This window comes from Hyperolius riggenbachi, chromosome 1 (genome assembly GCF_040937935.1).
Source record: "Hyperolius riggenbachi isolate aHypRig1 chromosome 1, aHypRig1.pri, whole genome shotgun sequence".
NCBI lineage: Eukaryota > Metazoa > Chordata > Amphibia > Anura > Hyperoliidae > Hyperolius > Hyperolius riggenbachi.
In genome coordinates, this window is record NC_090646.1 from 554,100,496 (window position 1) to 554,118,631 (window position 18,136).

At 39.5% G+C, this 18,136-nt stretch overlaps 1 protein-coding gene across 1 annotated transcript in view; it reads right to left on the reverse strand.

Annotated features, from left to right (window-relative positions):
* Nucleotides 1–569: 569 nt before the first annotated feature.
* Nucleotides 570–18,136, reverse strand: part of FER (FER tyrosine kinase) — a 294,362-nt gene continuing 276,795 nt past the window's right edge. Inside the window, exons 20-21 of the mRNA XM_068247417.1 lie at nucleotides 7,810–7,932; nucleotides 570–7,129 (exon numbers count right to left, since the gene is read on the reverse strand). Of these exons, the coding sequence (XP_068103518.1) occupies nucleotides 6,987–7,129; nucleotides 7,810–7,932 (266 nt within the window). The 3' untranslated portion in view covers nucleotides 570–6,986. The remainder of the gene's footprint in view (nucleotides 7,130–7,809; nucleotides 7,933–18,136) is intronic.

Sequence of the window (18,136 nt, forward strand, 5' to 3'; positions counted from 1 at the left end):
ATCTTATTACCTGGTGTTCCTTGTCATATTGATAATAAAGAGGTTTTATTACGTCTAAAGGAAAGTCTGTTTAGAAGTATTATCTGGCACAAAAAGTTGAACATTTTTATAAACCTGTTGTAATTAGATGTAGAATATTACATGTCAAGTTTGGTTGGGAACAGATATTTAGAATTATACTACTGTTATTAGTAGTGTACAATATTATTTGTAATGTTATCTGGCCTAGTACTATGTATGTGAAGGTTACAGAGGAGGTTAAAGTGTACCAGAGATCAATAAATATAAAGAATCGATACTTACCCAGGGCTTCCTCCAGCCCCATAAGCATGTGCAAGTTCCATGCCGTCCGCCTGCGGTCTGTCGTTGAGCCGCGATCAGCCCCAGCAACAGGCTCAGTAGGGTTTTCTGTGCATGTGCGGTCGACCTGGACTGACGCGACTGAGCTAGTTACCGGGGCTGATCACGGCTGAACGACACACCGCAGGCGGACGGCATGCGACTCACACATGCTTATGGGGCTGGAGGAAGCCCTGGGTAAGTATCGATTCTTTATATAAATTGATCTCTAGTACACTTTAAAGAGAAACTCCAATCTAGAATTGAACTTTATCTCAATCAGTAGCTGATACCCCCTTTTACATAAGAAATATAATGATTTTCACAAACAGACCATCAGGGGGCGCTGTATGACTGATTTTGTGCTGAAACCCCTTCCACAAGAAGCTCCGAGTACCACGGTACTCTGGGCAAACTGCCACAATGCAACAATGTTCACAGACAAGAATTAGCTGTTTACAGCTGTCTCTAACAGCCAAAACAGCTAGGAGCAGCTATATAACCTGCCACAGTAAAAATGTCACCATGTAATAAATGTCAGAATGTAAATCGGGGAGAGGAAAGATTTTACAATGAGCAAACACTGACTAAATCATTTATACATAATTATGGTAAAAAATGAAGCACTTTTTTACTACATTATTTTCACTGGAGTTCCTCTTTAAGCTTTTGTGTTTAACTGAAATTAGGGGTTAAGTGAACATTTAGATTTACAATAAAGGTTGAAAGTTAGGCTGCTGCTAGGTGTTTGGTTTTGCCTAATATAAAGGATAAGAGGTTATACATATTCAGATGTATCAAAGACATTTTACCATTAAAAATTATTAAAGTGTAAATGAATGTTACAGGTACCAAAAATTCTGTGCAAAAATTTTAAGAGACTATCTGGCTACATATATAACTAGAGACAATTTGTAGGCACAGAAAACTTACAAAAATCCCAGAGTTCATTAATATAGTAGTTGCCATCTTTTTTATAATGAACTGAAGGACACTTTATACCTGAGCTAAAGTATATTAGCTTGTTGTTTTAAATGGCACCATAAATGCCAAGCATCAGTTACAAAAGTTAGGAAAATGTGTTACTACTACTACTAGTACTACTTACTAAGAGCCAAATCTAAGTAAGAGGAAAAAAATGGAAAAAAAAAAACAAAAAACAGAAATGTTCACATAGCAAAATTGTTCTAGCAAAACCTGAGATGTTATCTACAATCAAGAAAAACTAGAATTGAATGGTGAGGTTAAAGCCTGAAACACTGAACCTCTGCTTTTTGCTACAGCTTCCAACATCAAACTGTCACATCGGTCACATAAGTACCCTGTATGAACATATTCTTGTTATCCTTAGTGATGTCTTTAAAGGACGATGCTGTAAGCTAACCCATGTTTACTACATGCATTTAAAGTGGAATATAACCCAGAATGTCTTCTTTGCTCTAATAGATGATTCACAGAATATTATATACAACCAGCATATTTTTTTTTTTACTAGCACATCATTCAAAGGGTTAAACACAGGCTTTAGAAGCTTCAGTTCCTGCACAGCCTGTCGCATCCGAATGTTAAACAATGTAATCTTGTGTTACTTGAATGTATCAAGTGTGGAATGTGACACATTCTGACTGTGCAGGAGCTCTGGGAGACAGAGAGGGAGTCAAACCATGTCTTCCTGAATGAATGAATGAATGAATGAATAAAAGCAGTTATTAATAAAATGCAAAGTCAGCTCATAAAGCAAAAATCCTGTACTTTTGGGAAGCTATAACTTATAAATGAATAATACTCATGCACAAAAGCAAATATGATAACCATATGGCATATAAAAAGTAGGAAAACATGTTTTTATTGAATATTATGTCAGAGTTTTAAACCGCTTTAAGAAGCACTCTTCAAATGCATACAGAAAACACAAAGTTAAAGGAGCACTATCTCTATTTTTTTAATACATCTGCATACATACATACATTTAAGACATTTCTCCCAGAGTAAAATGTATAATCTACTAAAATAAATTAAAATGTATAATCTACTAAAATAAATTACTTTTTCTATGTTGCTGCCACTTAAAGCAGAGAGTAAAATTTTATCAAATCTGACTAATTTTAGACTAGTCCATCTCCTTATTCTCAGTATTTCCTTTATAGTTAACAAAACCACAGCTTTGAAAGGAGATGCTAACTGATCTCCCTATTCACTTTGACACCATGTTGGCAATTAGACCGAGCTACTGCCGAAGTTCTTTTGAAAATAAAACACCCATGAAAGCTAGACTCATCTAAAACCAGTCAGATTTGTGAAATGATTAGTACCAACTGTGACAGAGACATAGGAAAACATAATTTATAGTGCATTTTACTCTAGGACAAATGCACATTGTGTGCATGCATTGTAAATTTAACAATTCATAGCTAAAGTGGTCCTGGAAACCACTTAAGTACCAGCGGTCTCTGCCCCCTTAAGGACCAGAAACTGCTGGTACAAGAAACAGCGGAATAGAACCTGGGCCACCCACTCTGCCGTCTCTATGGATGGCAGAGTTCCTGTAAGCCGGTCAGGAGCCGCTTTCATTGGCTCCTGAACCTGCCTATCAATGTAAGCCAATGGAAGCAGCTTACGTTGACAGACAGGGTCAGGAGCCAGGGCGCTGCCATTATAGAGATGGCGAGTCAGCTGCGGCAGGGAGACAGCAATGAGATCGTTGGGAGCAACAAAAGCGTTGAGAATGCGTGGCGTCGGTTTATTGAAAGCTACGCCCTGGCAGCCAGGTAGCCATCAAAACAGGACGTAGATTTCAATCATCAAGGTCCTAAATCATCAATGTCACAGACCGCTAGGCCGGTCTGCGGATGGGGTAAATCGATCAGCGTCAGAAATCCTCTCACACGGTCATTTGTTCATCACGAAGGGTAACCCGCGTTCGCAATTTGATGAACTGACTCGCGAAGGGAACGTTCTGATACCAACCGATTCACCACACACATACAATTCAAAGATCTGCCACCAAGCGAGTTACACAGCCCGCTACTGTAATTTTACTAGGACTTGGAGAACGCTCTAATAACACTTAGCAGTATGCAGGAACCTGGGTCAGATCGTTATATCTGGGCCGGGTTCTCGCATACGGGTTATAAATGTATACTTCTATTAAACACAGGGTAGCGATTTCAGGAGAATAGGTTGGCTTATGTATTGGAATGGGATGGATCACACCAGAGCAATGTGATTTTTTTCCCAAACGCAAATGCGGGTCCTGCAGCATTTCTGAGGTGATTCAGCCTCAATGTTAAGTATAGGAAACTCGAAAATCGCTCTGAAAAGAGCTAGAACAAAGAGATTTTACAAGCAGTTTTGTACACTTCCAGCTCTACTGCAACTAAAAAAAAATTGCTACACAAAAACGCTCCAAAAATCGCTAGACAGAAATAGAAAATCGCTTGGCACATGTTTAGAATCGCTTAGAAAAATCACTTTTAAAAGTGCTGAGCGTTTGCCATTATGCTAGCACTATTAGGTGTGCACTGGCCCTAAATTGCATTTATAGTAGGTATTGGGAGTGGAAGAATGGTAACAGAATCATTATCTGCATATGTAAAACACCTCTGAGATTAACTCAAGGTACATAAAAGCCTATAATAATAAAGCCATTCTAATGGTGACAAGTGTTCTAATGCTATACTCGGTGATCCAAAACTGCAGGAAACCTGAGGTTTGTTCTTATAGCAATGATTACAACCATTTTCAATAGATAAAATAATGCATATGCTAGGAAAACCATCATAAGACAATAGATTTTGATAATTGTAATAACTGTGAATTAGAATTTTGCAGAAATATGTATGATAGTAAGTCGTAAGGCCCGAGCCATTTGATAAAACATTTCACTAGGGAATTAAAAATCAAATTCTGATTAGCCGGAGTCTTCACATTAAACCAAACATATCTATACAACCCATTTTCCATTTATGAACAAAAACGGCAAAGTTCTATCTTATTTTTTTTCAAGGCTCTGATATTTTCCTGGCTTACCAAGACATTTCTGGCAACTGAAACAAATAATGCCAAAGGACAACAAAGCTCAAGACAAAAGGCTGTAAAAGCACCCCTGGATCAACACAGAAGACAATTGAAAAAGCCCATGGAGGGCTAGTTTGTGCTGTGCATGCACAGTTCTGACCTTCTCGACGATGCTGGTGAAAACTTCCGAGAGGCTTTTTGACAAGCAATTCAAAGAAGAGGACCAGGAATGGGAGGGACCTCGAAGACAATGAGCAGGCTTTTTAGTATAAGGTAATTGAGCCCTTTTTTCTGCATATTTGTGGGTACTTTAAAGAAATAAATGTGGGTGAAGATAAACCAATTAATATTAGTGTATTAGTGTTAATAGTTCTGAAATAAACTATATGAAGAATCCATTGAAACTTGTAAAGGTTCCAGAACAAAATGCAAGTGTCAGAGTGCTTGTCTTAAACTCATAAATACTGTATTACCTCTGAATTTCTAAGGTGGTAACAGCTGTACACCATGAAGTGTCAGTATTCAGCAAAAGACCCATAAATGAGTGATCCATTGGTGTGTTTGACCAACAGATTAAATATAACACAAGATTTGAGCAGGACACTTGTGAGTGTGGTTTTAGATGTATCATTTTCAGAGTGATTAACAGGGAACTTTAAAATCCCCACACCCACCACCTGAATTATCATCCAGTGTTATTGGAGTGGAAGATCTCATAGCCACATACACTGTATGACAAACCCCAACAGAATAGCTATCTTAAGCAGGACTATGAAGTTAATGGTATGGGTCAGACCCACGTATCTACCTGTAGTATAAATGCAAGTTTGCCAAAGCAACCAGTCAGAAACCTTTCATTTGCTAAAACCTCAGTATTTTCCAAGGGAAACTGCAGCCCTTCCTTTTCCCTCAGTAAATCAGACCAATTAAGATTTATTGTCCAAGTCTGACATGTGGTTTGGACTAGGACCTGTGCTGGCAGCATATTAGTGCATCATCTTCGTACAATCTGACCTGCAATCTAACCTGTGTTGGGTAGTTCTTAATGCACTTGCATCTTCAAGGAAGATTTTTGGATTAAATGACTGAATGTATGCATTACATGCATGTTTTAGGACACAACCCTGGCCTGGCTAAAGAACTGAAAATTTCCTGCAATAATACCTGCGTGAAAAGGTCCCTTCCTTCATTCACCCTTACAGCATATTAGACAAGTTATGTAAGCATACAGAACCCATTGTAGAAAATACTGTGATTCTAAATGAGACACTTGTTTTACTTAAAGAGGGATGTTACTCATGATGAGTAAAATTGCTTATTTGTACAATATTAATTCATTGCTATTCCATTGGTAGCCCAATGTAAAATCTTACCTCCCGCCTGATGTACATTCTTAAATTCATTAAAGTAGCCAGAATCTATACTGTGGAATGTCCCCCACCCCATCTCTGTGAAGTGAGCAGAAACATCACATGATCTCCTGGAGTGAACTTGGGAGCAGAATGCTGCATGACAGGGTTGTCCAACTGGCAGATGTGGCCCCGGGCCACACTCACTTGCCCGGACTATTTTTTGTGTCAGGCCCCCCTCTGGCAGTCCGTTGATGTTCTACCCCCTCCAGCCGAAAAATCTGGCACTAGACAAAACCCCTGCCCCTGATGTTGGACAGCACTGGCCTAGGTTAATCATCACCTGAGTGGCAGGGTTACATACAGCAATCTATAGTTATAAGATGCGTTTCTAGCACTGAAATCAAGAACATCAAGATAAAAATAGGTATCCTGAATAATTGAGAACATTCTACAATGTCGTTATGGTTCCTCTTTAAGCCAGATTTCATTTACTCAAGTCCCTCTTGGAACATAGCCCAGGTGTGAACTAAAAAACACCATATTACATTGCATGTTAGACATTTTGAAAGTATGTGGCCATACACAAAAGGAATTTGCTCATTTCTAAAACTCATGTCCAATATACACAAGATCACTTTCACAGCATATAAGGCAAGCTCCCCAAACAAACAGATTTGCATTGCCTTTTTACTTCTGTTGCATAATAAGGGAGGACTAGTCTATAAATTCCAACCTTTTTATGTGCCTTGCAGGTCTCTGATTCTGTGGTATAAAAGTGCATCAGACCCAGTGTAGTTGTTACAGGATTGGGCTAAAACTATCATTCCAACAATGTGTCTCATTGATCACAATTTCTAAAGGAAGAACCAGCTGTTTTTTGCTACCTACAAGTCAACTCAACAATCCTTTTCACTCTCTCAGTACACTATGAGAGAATGAAAGAAAACTTTTAATTAGTTATCAGCAACAAGTAGAATTATTTTTTCTGACAGCATGATAAATAAGAACCAGTCTTTTTACATATATGACATAAAAAGGACACTGAATTGCAAATAGGCTGAAATAAGAAAATGGGTAATATTTCTGGAATAGTTTTGTCAGGGCAGAACATGAGTTACCGGAATAGAGAACATCTATAAATTCAGAAAAAAAGGCACATGCAAATTGGCTAAACACGAGAATGGAATGATTGCAGTATTTGGTAAATGCAGTGTGTTTTCAAATATGCCAAACTAAAGTACTATATTACAAAGTCAGTGTCCATCAGTGGGTTGGGTACTATGTAATTTTCTTTTTGATAGCAGCCAGCTCTTTCTGCATCTCACTGAACTTGGGACGATTTTCTGGCTTGTACTCCCAGCACCGTTGCATTATTTTAAATACTTCCTCTGGACACTTCTGTGGAGCAGACATCCTATAACCTGAAAAGAGGGGACAGAAAAAAAAAACATTAGGTGAAAGCATCTTGGAGACATCTGGCTGCCTAAAATTGGGTGCACATTGGGCTATCTATACTGGGTATGTGTGTCATGTGACTACCTATACTGGGAGAATCCTCTGGCTGACTATTCTGAGGGGATCATCGGGCCACCTATACATTTGGTTTGGGAGGGGGGGGGGGACATCTGGTGGCTTATACAGGGCAGGGCTGTAGATAGTCTGTACAAAAATCATCCCACTTTAACTCCTCACTTCATGAATCTACAGACTCTGACTAGTACCTAAAAACTGCTCTGACTCCTCAGCCCTCCCAGGGCTGTGGAGTCTGTAAAAAACAAATCACCCGACTCCTCAGTTTATGAAACCACCGACTCCACACCACGGGTTGCTGCATTGGGTGACACCAACCCAAGTCACACCTCTGTCTTAAACAACTTCTGCACAAACATTGTAAAATTTATCAAAAATGGTGCTCAATATCTTTACTAAACCTTACACATTGTACATGTATGGCTTCAATATTTTATCAGGTGATGGCCATAAAACAAGAGGATAACTAAAAACTCTTCTATTCTACAGCCTGACCAAACCTCTGGCATTTTACAGGCCATTAAATCAATTCACCAAATGACATCATACCATATACAGTATATTACCGTACCTTTCTCAACTTGTTCACGGGCTTGTTGATTGGTCATTCCTGGATAAGGACAAACTCCCAGACTGAAGGTTTCCCAGAGAAGAATGCCAAAACTCCACACATCACTCTCAGAACTGTATCGCCCTAATGGAAAAATCCGATTTTAAGACATCAATATAACCAACTTGCACATTTTTTATTTATTTTTATAAGGCAGAAGTTCATATTATTTGCATAGAAAACTCAAAACAACAATTAAGATAAAATAGGAAATTATTAAGCAGAAAACAATCTGCAGACAGGACAGATGCTACAGTAGCTTAAATTTGTTGACAGTAAAAGCAGGTAAAATTAATATTAGAAACATCTATGTTATGAGTTTCATTGACCTGATGATTATTCTGAACTCTATCTTTTTTGCCATTTGTGCCAACACACTGTTCCTTCAAACCATAACCTACATTCACTAACAGTTACAAAAGAACTGACAATCACAAAGTTTAACATAATATTAGCTAAGAAAAAAGTGTTGGAGCAAAGCTAAATATACACATTTGCAGTTGTTTCAGGTGAAACCCTATGGTGAATAAGGTGTCCCCCAGAGTTGGTGGCCTCTTCAGTGATTCACTTAGATATTTCTTGGCTGTCCAGTATTGTAGGTCACACTTTCACCTCCTGCTCTTCTTCCTCCTCCACAGAGCAGAACAAGAATATTGGCAGAGAGCTAGGCAGCTCATTTGTCTACTAAATCCGAATAAACTAATCACCCCAAAGCACCACAAAACATTGTTTTGGGCATCACTTATTATTATTATTATTTTTTATTTATATAGCGCCAACATATTCTGCAGCGCTTTACAAAGCACAATAAGATGACAAGGGGAACATAGATATATTAACAAATTGTAAAACAGAGTTCCAAGCAGCACAAATATTGTGACAATAACAGTAAACATTAGGAGGAGGACCCTGCCCTTGCGAGCTTACAATCATTTATCCACAGGTATAAATAGGTTTAGGCAGATATTGTTATGGACTATCTCAATAGAATGAATAACAAAGCTTTGCAAACATTTCTTTGTGTGCTGAACACTAAAACCATTATGTCCTAAACATTGCTTTAAAAGCTTGGTTTCTCAATCTATCAACTTAATTCAAAAGGACTGGCAGCACTGCTCTGAAAGTGCATGTAATGCCATGAAAACTCACTGCTCAAACCAAGCGTGTAGGCGCACAGCAGAGTTCCTTCCAACAAGCCACTATTAGAATATTTATGAACAAAGTCATTGGACATCATTTTGCAGCAGTCATTTATCAGTGTACAAAAATGATAAAATCATAGTGTAATGTTTCACTGCATACATGGAAACATCTATATATAAAAAAAAAAAAGAAGAGGCTGACGGTCCCTACGAAAACTGAATGAAGCAAAATATATATTAAGAGACCATAAAAGAAAACAAAAAACAAACAAACAATCTCATGAATGAAAAATTGTGCCATAAAAATTCACGACTCTTTCGGCTGCATATACTACAGAGTTGGCTCCTGGTTTGTTTATTCAGGATTTTTTTTTAAGCCAACAGACCTTTGCACCTATGGTGTTGTAAATATTCATCATTCCCAGCAGAATCCTGATTTCCTCTGATGACATAATTCCGTACAGCAGCTACTGATTTATCTAGCTTGTGCTGAGAGTTCTAAAGACTCTCTGTGGACATAATCCCAGAGTGTTGCTTTCACATCTTAGCACTTGTATATAAACAGGATAAAAAAACTTTTAAGCTGCTTGAACAGTAAGTATGAACTGTCACTACCACAGTAACCAGTTGTTTAAAATGTTTATTTGGGTCATACTCAACCCCCTGCTTACTATGGAGGGAGTTTAGCAGCACTGTCGCTGAAATGTGATATACAGTGTCTTGCAAAAGTGAGCGCACCTCTCACATTTTTATAATTATTTTATTATACCTTTTCATGAGAAAACACAAGAGATAGGACACTGATACAATGTAAAGTAGTCTGTTACAGCTTTTATATTACTGTAAATTTGCTGTCTGAGCAAAATGAAAACACACAGCCATTAATGTCTAAGCTGCTGGCAACAAAAGTGAGTAGATTCCTAAGTGAAGAATGTAAAAAAATTCAGCCAAAACAGTCAATATTTTGAGTGCCCACCACTGAGCATGGCTTAACTCTCTTGGGCATGGTGTTCACTAGAGCTTCACAGGTTCGTACTGGAATCCTCTCCTCCATGATGACATCACAAAGTTGGAGGATGTTGGAGAACTCTGTGCTCCTCCACCTTCTGTTTGAGAATGCCATATAGCAGCATTTTCTGCATAAACCATCAAGAATTCTGACACCACAGATGCTCAATAGCGTTAGGTCTTGAGATATGCTTGACCAGTCCAGCACTTTTACCTTCAGTTTCTTTAGCAAGCCAGTGGTCATCTTGGAGGTGTGTTTGGGGTCATTATGTTGGAATACTGTCCTGAGGCAAAGGGAGGCTATCTTGCTCAGCTTCAGTATGTCACAGTACATGTTGACATTTATGGTTCCCTCAATATAACTGTAGCTCCCTAGTGCAGGCAACACTTGTCTTTGTACTCATCACCTTGTAGAAGTCACACACGGTTGACACCATCTGAACCAAAGTGTTTATCTTGATTCATCAGACCACAGGACATGGTTCCTGTAATCCATGTCCTTAGGCTGCTTGTCTTCACTGTTTGCGGGCTTTTTTGTGTATCATCTTAAGAAGATGCATATTGTGCAGCGTATGGTCTGAGCACTGACCTGCTAACCCTTCACTACAACCTATGCAGCAATGCTGCCAGCACTCATACGTCTATTTGCAAAAGTCAATCTCTAGATATGACGCTAGCACGTGCACTCAACTTCTAAGGTTGACCATGGCAAGTCCTGTCCTGAATGGAACCTGTCCTGTTAAGCCGCTTTATGGTGTTGGACGCCTGCTGCAGCTCGGTTTGAAGGTGTTGGCAATCTTCTTACAGCCTAGGCCAGGCTTTCTCAACCAGCATTCCCTGGAACCCCAGGGTTCCTTGAGTACTCTGCTGGGGTTCCTTGGTATTTTCCCCATAGTAGGGTTGAGGGGAGTATGATAGAGAACACACTATAATGGGGGTGCTGTAAAAAGAAGCATTACATTCAGAATAATAATGAGCACATTAATAAAAAGCACTAGAATAAGGAGACATTATAATGAAGGGCACTGTAATAGGGGGTAGTGACATAAATGGCCACACCAGCTTTTAAAGACCGTGCCACCTGCAAAATAAATTCAGGGGTTCCTTGAGATTCAAAAAGTATTTGCAGGGGTCCTCCAGGGTAAAAAGGTTGAGAAAGGCTGGCCTACGCCTAGAACAATAATGATTTTTTTTTTAAGATCCTCAGAGAGTTCTCCGCTATGAGGTGCCATGGTGAATTTCCAGTGACTAGTAAACGAGTGTGAGAGCAATAACACCAAACTTACACCTTCTCCCTATTCACACATGAGACCTTGTAAAACTAACATGCCCCGGGGTAGGGAAAATATCTAACTAGGAAGAATTTTGACGTTGTTCACTTTTGATAAAAGCGGTTTAAACATTGAAGATGTGTTAAGTTATTTTGATGGGACAAAAAATGAATACTGTTATCCAAGCTGTAAACTGTCTACTTTACATTGTATCAAAGCATCATAGCTTTTGTGTTGTCCCGTGAAAAGATATATTAAAATATTTAAAAATCTGTGAGGGGTGTACTCACTTTTGTGATATATTGTAACTCTCCCATGTAGTAGTTGCTGGATAGTGTAATGGTTAAGGGCTCTTCCTCTGACACAAGCGGCCTGGGGTTGAATCTCGGCTTTTCCCCTTCAGTAAGCCAGCACCTATTCAGTAAGGAGTCCTGGGGCAAGACTCCCTAACGTTGCTACTGTCTACTGAGCACACCCTAGTGGCTGCAGCTCCAGCCCTTTAAGTCCGCCAGGAGAAAAGCACAATAGAAATGTTATTTGTCTTGTACCATGTGGGCTGCATGGATTAATACATTACCTGTTAGCCATCATGTTCACCTTATTATTTGATTAATTGAGTGCCTTTTGTGCATCAATTGGTGGCTAAACCTAAAGGCTATTTCAAGTTTGTACTGTGAAAAAACCCTGTTTTTATACACGTTACAAGCAGTCACTTTCCCTCCTGAGTTTCAATTTACCGGCAGCAAGCAAGGACTATTTTTTTAATTGCACCTCTACTCCAACAGAGTTGCTACTAGTGAAATTACAATCTACCCTTCAAATTACAAACTACTGCTTTCATGTGCAGCAGCGCACATTGTAATTTTGCACACCATTAGTCATTTAGCTACTGTGGCAAAACGTGTATTGTAACGCAGACGTGTGTGAACCCTTCCCAAATTTCCAAAGGATCATCATAAGACAGAGTCAACAGGGAGTGGCTATGTATGATACATTGCTAAATGAGAACTCATCACTGTAGATCTGCATATAAGGGTTTCTTCTATGAAAATCTGTTGGGCTTTGTCTTAGTCTTGTTTCTCATGCAGAATAGTGTGCACCTGTGTTCATGACAACAGTTTGTGTTAATGGCCACATTGTAATTGCAACACCTAATATATGTTAAGCGAAGACCAAGTAGATAGGATGGGAGAATGTAAGTGTGTTTGGGGTTAGTTTGTGCCTTTGTGGGTGTGGAAATGTAGGGGAGGGGTGGCAAGTGTGGGTGTTTATTGCCTAGGGTTGTGAAATGGTGCTGGTGAGTCCACAGCCTCTCAAGATGTGTACAGTATGGATGTCCCTGTAGCCTCGAGGAGTGAGAACAGTACAAGTGGTGTAAGTCTCAGGATAGGTCAACAGGGGGGTGGTGTAAGTCTCTGGGTGGGTGTAAAATGGGGAGGGGGGGGGGGGAAGAACTGTCTGTGGGTGAGTGAACAGTGGGGGTGGTGTAACTCTCTAGGGATGTGAAAAGCGGGGATGGTATGATTAAGTGATTTCACACTGCAGAGTTTTAAAAAGTTATCTTACACACACAAAAACTTTACATCATCAGAAATATCAGATCTCCCTTCTGCAAGCTTTCTGTTGCTCACTGTAGTAAAACACAATGGTCTTGCTCTTCTGTCTTCCCCCCTCCCCCACCACCCTTCTACCTGCTTAATCTCCAAATTAGTCTTCCTTGTCAACAAAAAAAATGAGCACAAGGTGACCTCCTCTTCTAAAAGATTTTCATTAGATTATATTTATGTAATTGAATCTAGTTTCTAACAGGGCTGTGGAGTCGGCACAAAAATCTTCCGACTTAAACTCCGACTCTGTTTATGAAACCACGACTCCGACTCCGGGTGCCCAAAATGGCTCTGACTCCGACTCCTCGACTCCTTAGTCTAATACTTAACAGGGCTGTGGATTTTGTACAAAAATCATACAACTCCGACTCCCGACTCCTCAGTTTATGAAATCAATGACTCCGACTCCAACTCCGGGTGCCCAAAATTGCCCCGACTCCAACTACACAGCCCTGGTTTCTAATTTATTAAAAACTTCCTAATGTATGCGCATTCGGTACTTAGTACAAGAGAACAGTGACACAAAACGTATTACTTGTCAACCCATTGCAAAAGGAAGACACTAGTCTGTTCTGGAGAGATCTAATACAAACAGGAGGATGACATAACCAGGTCCGGTTCTCTTATGAAGCAAGGTGAAACATTTGCATCAGGAGCAGAGATTACAGGGGCAGCATGTTTGTATTGTGTGTTTACACCAACAGCATGCAGTCAGAGTAGGAGGAGAAGCGAGAGGAGAGCGAGGTGAAGAGATCACCATTGGGGAAAAGTAGCATGTTGTGCTGTGTGAGAAGTCTGACAGTAAACGAGGAGAAGAGGCTGGAGTTGAGCAGTTTGTTTGTCACAGACTCACAGCCAGCTAGTGTGCTATTGTGTTGAGCTGCAGCATGTCATGTGAGAACATTAAAGAAGTACTTAAATGAGTCAATCGATGGGTGCTGTGTGATCATTCCAAATTAGGGGGTGGGGGGGGTGGGGGGGTATTTTGCATCCTCAAAAGTCTACAACCGGCACTGGTCATAAATCTGTATTAGCTATATGGTTCTGCCCAGACCCCTTCATGAATGTTCATCTGGACTTTTGTGTATTCAGTTCACTTGTCTTATTTGAAATCTTTTTTTTTTTTATCCTCGGGAACAAAATGTACTTTAAGCCCACATTAACAGCCATATTTCTACAGTAGGCAAAGAAGGCAAAGTAAAAATTGAGTTCTAACCATAACAAATCTACTTCATCCATTTTAGTACCTTGATGAGCTCATTTCGTTGTGTACAAGAAATGAAGAAATTGTAGCAACAGCGTGTTAACTTGACGTCAGAGCATTTAGTGTGCACTTTAACTATCTTTTCCAGCTGGGCTAAATTAGTTTTCAAGTTTAATAGACCATAATTAAGCCCATTCAATGTGCAGTTGGAGGTAACATTCATCTTCTTGTCTGCTTATCCACTCTTTTCAAGCTTTGGCATGCTGTAATTTAACACTTTTCCCCAAAGTCGTTTCTTTGGTATACATGTTAAATGTAATTAAGTTTTTTACAGACAGCACTAGCTGAGCAAAGAACTTTTATAAGAGTACAGTAATTTTTGATCAAAAAGAATAGCACTTAGATAAACAAGATTCTCACCGTGACTGTGAAGTCTTACTGCAATAGCTTAGGATGAGACCGTGATCATTAATGCCATATGTGTGCTTTATTTCTGAGCTGACAACATAGTTACGGTCTATATAAATAGCACACGCTGGCTGCCTGGGCAGCCCATATAGTATTTGTTTCCTGGTTCTAAGCTGGTAACTGTGTACAGCTCTACAACATCCACTTCTCTACCACTCCCTTGAGTGTCCCTGTGAACCGCCCTTTTTAATGTGGTTAGTGGAAACTGAATTACTAAAATGCCCAACTGAATCATAAAGAGGAACTGTAACCAAATAAAGTAAAATGCAGTAAAGTATACTCTCTTTCACAGTAATTTTCTGAGTTCAGCATCAAAAGTACTTATATTGCCATATATTGCTGAATATCGTACGTAGCCCTACCCTTCCCATGATGTTTAGCCTAGGCTATTTATTATGCATAATTCCGCCAACCCAGACCATTCTGGGGGACAAGGTACAGTTTCTAATGGCTTTAGAACCCCCATTAACCCAACATTCTACAGAGAGCACCTACCAGTATTAAAGATGGTGCTGCCTGCAACGAATTTCAGAAAATAAATCAGGGTGCCGAAAGATTTTACAATGGGCAAACACTGACTAAATAATTTATAAATTAAAAAAAAAAAAACAAACAGAAAAAACAACAACCCCATTTTATTAATTACGTTATTTTCACTACAGTTCCTCTTTCAGAAGATGCTGTGCATAAGCTGGAAGCAGCTGGCCCAGCCTGTCCCAAATGCCCAAACCTGTTAAAAGAGAACTGTAGTGAGAGGTATATGGAGGCTGCCATATTGATTTCCTTTTCAGCAATACCAGTTACCTGGCAGCCCTGCTGAGCTATCTGCCTGCAGAATTACACCAGAAAAAAGCATGCAGCTAATCTTCTCAGATCTGACAAAAATGTCAGAAACACCTGATCTGCTGCATGCTTGTTCAGGGTGCAGGGCAAAAAGTATTAGAGGCAGAGGTTCAGCAGGAAAGCCAGGCAACTGGCATTGCTTAAAAGGAAATCAATATGGCAGCCTCTATATACCTCTCACTACAGTTCCCCTTTAAGGTTAAGGATGCATTATTTATTTTTTGCAGTGCACAGGGAATGCAGAAAGATGCAACAGGTCTAAATACAATCCAATTCCTTATACAATGAGTACAACCACATTTAAAGTTAGTCAGATGTGCCATGAAGCTATATGGGGATTTCCCAGGAAGCCAGAGTTCCTCTTTAAAGCTTCGTTTTACTACTCCCAGTGACTATACAAATCAATTGTGCTTAGTTCACTGGCTGCTAGCAAATTCCCAGCTAAAGATTCAAAAATGAATACACCCAAAATGATAATGGCTAAGAAACTAGGATTTATAAAGAAGAATTCAATAAACATTGAACAAAACTATCGCTCAGGTTATATAAGGAACTGCAATTTACTTTTAAACATCATTCTCTCTTGTATACATTTTGAAATATCACTGACATTGTGGTCTTTTGGTATTTAACACGACCTCCTCATGATGTTTAGCCTCAGAGTACTCAGATCAACTAATGTTCCTGCTCACTACCCAAATGATGCCGGAATAAGTTGTAATTTAAAGAATGCAAATGAAGGTGAGGTAAGATTTTACAATGGACAAATATTGACTAAATCATTTATAATAAAAAGGTAATTAAGTTATACTCATTAAACTACCTATAAACTTCGGACAAACTCAACTGAGGCTGTCGTTCGGCACTAAGGTTCTATAGAAGACACTAGCAAACGAGTTGGCTGTTGTTTTACTTACCCTGCCAGCCTGCCACAGGCTGCTAGTTTGTGTGCTACCCATTTGTCGTTCTGCCCCCTCCATTGAACAGTACACGTCTACATAGCTCTTGTTCCCTCTGTGTTGCACTGACGACTGAGCAGGAGTTTTATGGGCGACATTGATAGTGCATGTCTATGCCACCTTTAGCCACAGTGAAAAGGAGTTTCTATAGCTCTTACTGTGCTGACAAACAGCAAGCTGTCTCTCCAGATAATCTGTAAGCATTAGTTGGCAGGCTGACTAAAGACAGAGACTGAACACTTTTCAGAGGTTTTGTTAATGGTAGCCTTTGCAGGAAAGGAAAATTAGTAGATACAAATCACAGAAAATGATGTAGTAAAAATAAAGAATAAAACTGTTTATTGTTTACAATATTAATTTATAAACTATTTAGTCTGTGTTTTCCCATTGTAAAATCTTTTTTCTTTCTGATTAACATTCTGAAATTTACCACTGGTGGTGACATCTTTAGTTCTGCCAGGTGATCTGTACGGAATGTTTGTTACTGACAGTTCTATGCACAGGGGAAGATACTGCTTTGGTTGACAGTTGGAAAAAGCTGTTATTTCACACAATGCAATGAGGTTCACAAACAGCAAACTGTCAGGAGCTTGGTCATGACATCAAACTGTGGGAGGGGTTTCACCACAATAAATTGTCATGGGAAAGGGTGTATCAGCTACCGATTGTAAAAAAGTTAAATCCGTGGCTTAAAGAAGATACGAATAAGGAGTCCGCACACAGGCTTGTAGGAACGACACTTTCGGGAATTTCCCTTTAAAAGTGGGCCGAAAACATCAACATTGCCTATTTCTTCCAGTACATGTACCCCTTAATGGAAGGCATCAAAATCATCCTACTTAATAAGGTCTGTGGTTTCTGCAGTGTGTGTGTGTGTGTGTGTGTGTATGTGTGTGTGTGTGTGTGTGTGTGTGTGTGTGTGTGTGTGTGTGTGTGTGTGTGTGTGTGGGGTGTGTGTGTGTGGGGTGTGTGTGTGTGGGGTGTGTGTGTGTGGTGTGTGTGTGGTGTGTGGGTGTGGTGTGTGTGGTGTGTGTGTGGTGTGTGTGTGGTGTGTGTGTGTGGTGTGTGTGTGTGGTGTGTTGTGCTGTGCAGGCAAAGGGTTGCGCGGTTTGCTGGCGTTTATGTGTGCGATTCGTGGCTGTGTGCGTACTGCACATACCTAAAAAGACCAGTTCTACTATAAAACATTAATATTAATAATGTCCATTTTTGTAATAGGTCTAGACAGTTGTTTTCACATTTGGTATGGAAGTGCCGGTATAATATGTGTAAAGCTGGAGCACTCCAGATTAGTAATACAATTAACAAACAAGAGCCCAGTGTCAAGTGATCATCTTTGGCACTGCTGATTTTTAATAAAGCTGAAAATGAATGAAGGAGAGGAATTAATGTCTATTTCTAAATAACTGCATAGCGTATCCTGTCCATGATTACAGCAGCTATGATTAATATGGGTGCTGCTAATTTCTCTCCTACTTCAACTGATTACACTGTTTGAACGAGAGCTGATTGTGTAGAGAGGTGGCGGATAAAGAACAAATTTAAAAACAGAAGGAATTTCATCAAACGGTACAAACAAAATTAAGCAGATTTTATCGCTCTAATTTAATTACCATTTACTTTTTTTCATATGTGAGGACTGTCTTGGGAAGTTACAGAAGTTCGAAAATAAAATGCTGTTCATTACCAGTGAAATAAAGAAGACTACGTTCTCATGTTCCTTCGCTGAAGAACATATTTTCCCTTAGAAACACAGAACAAATATGAAGGGATTTTACAACAGAAA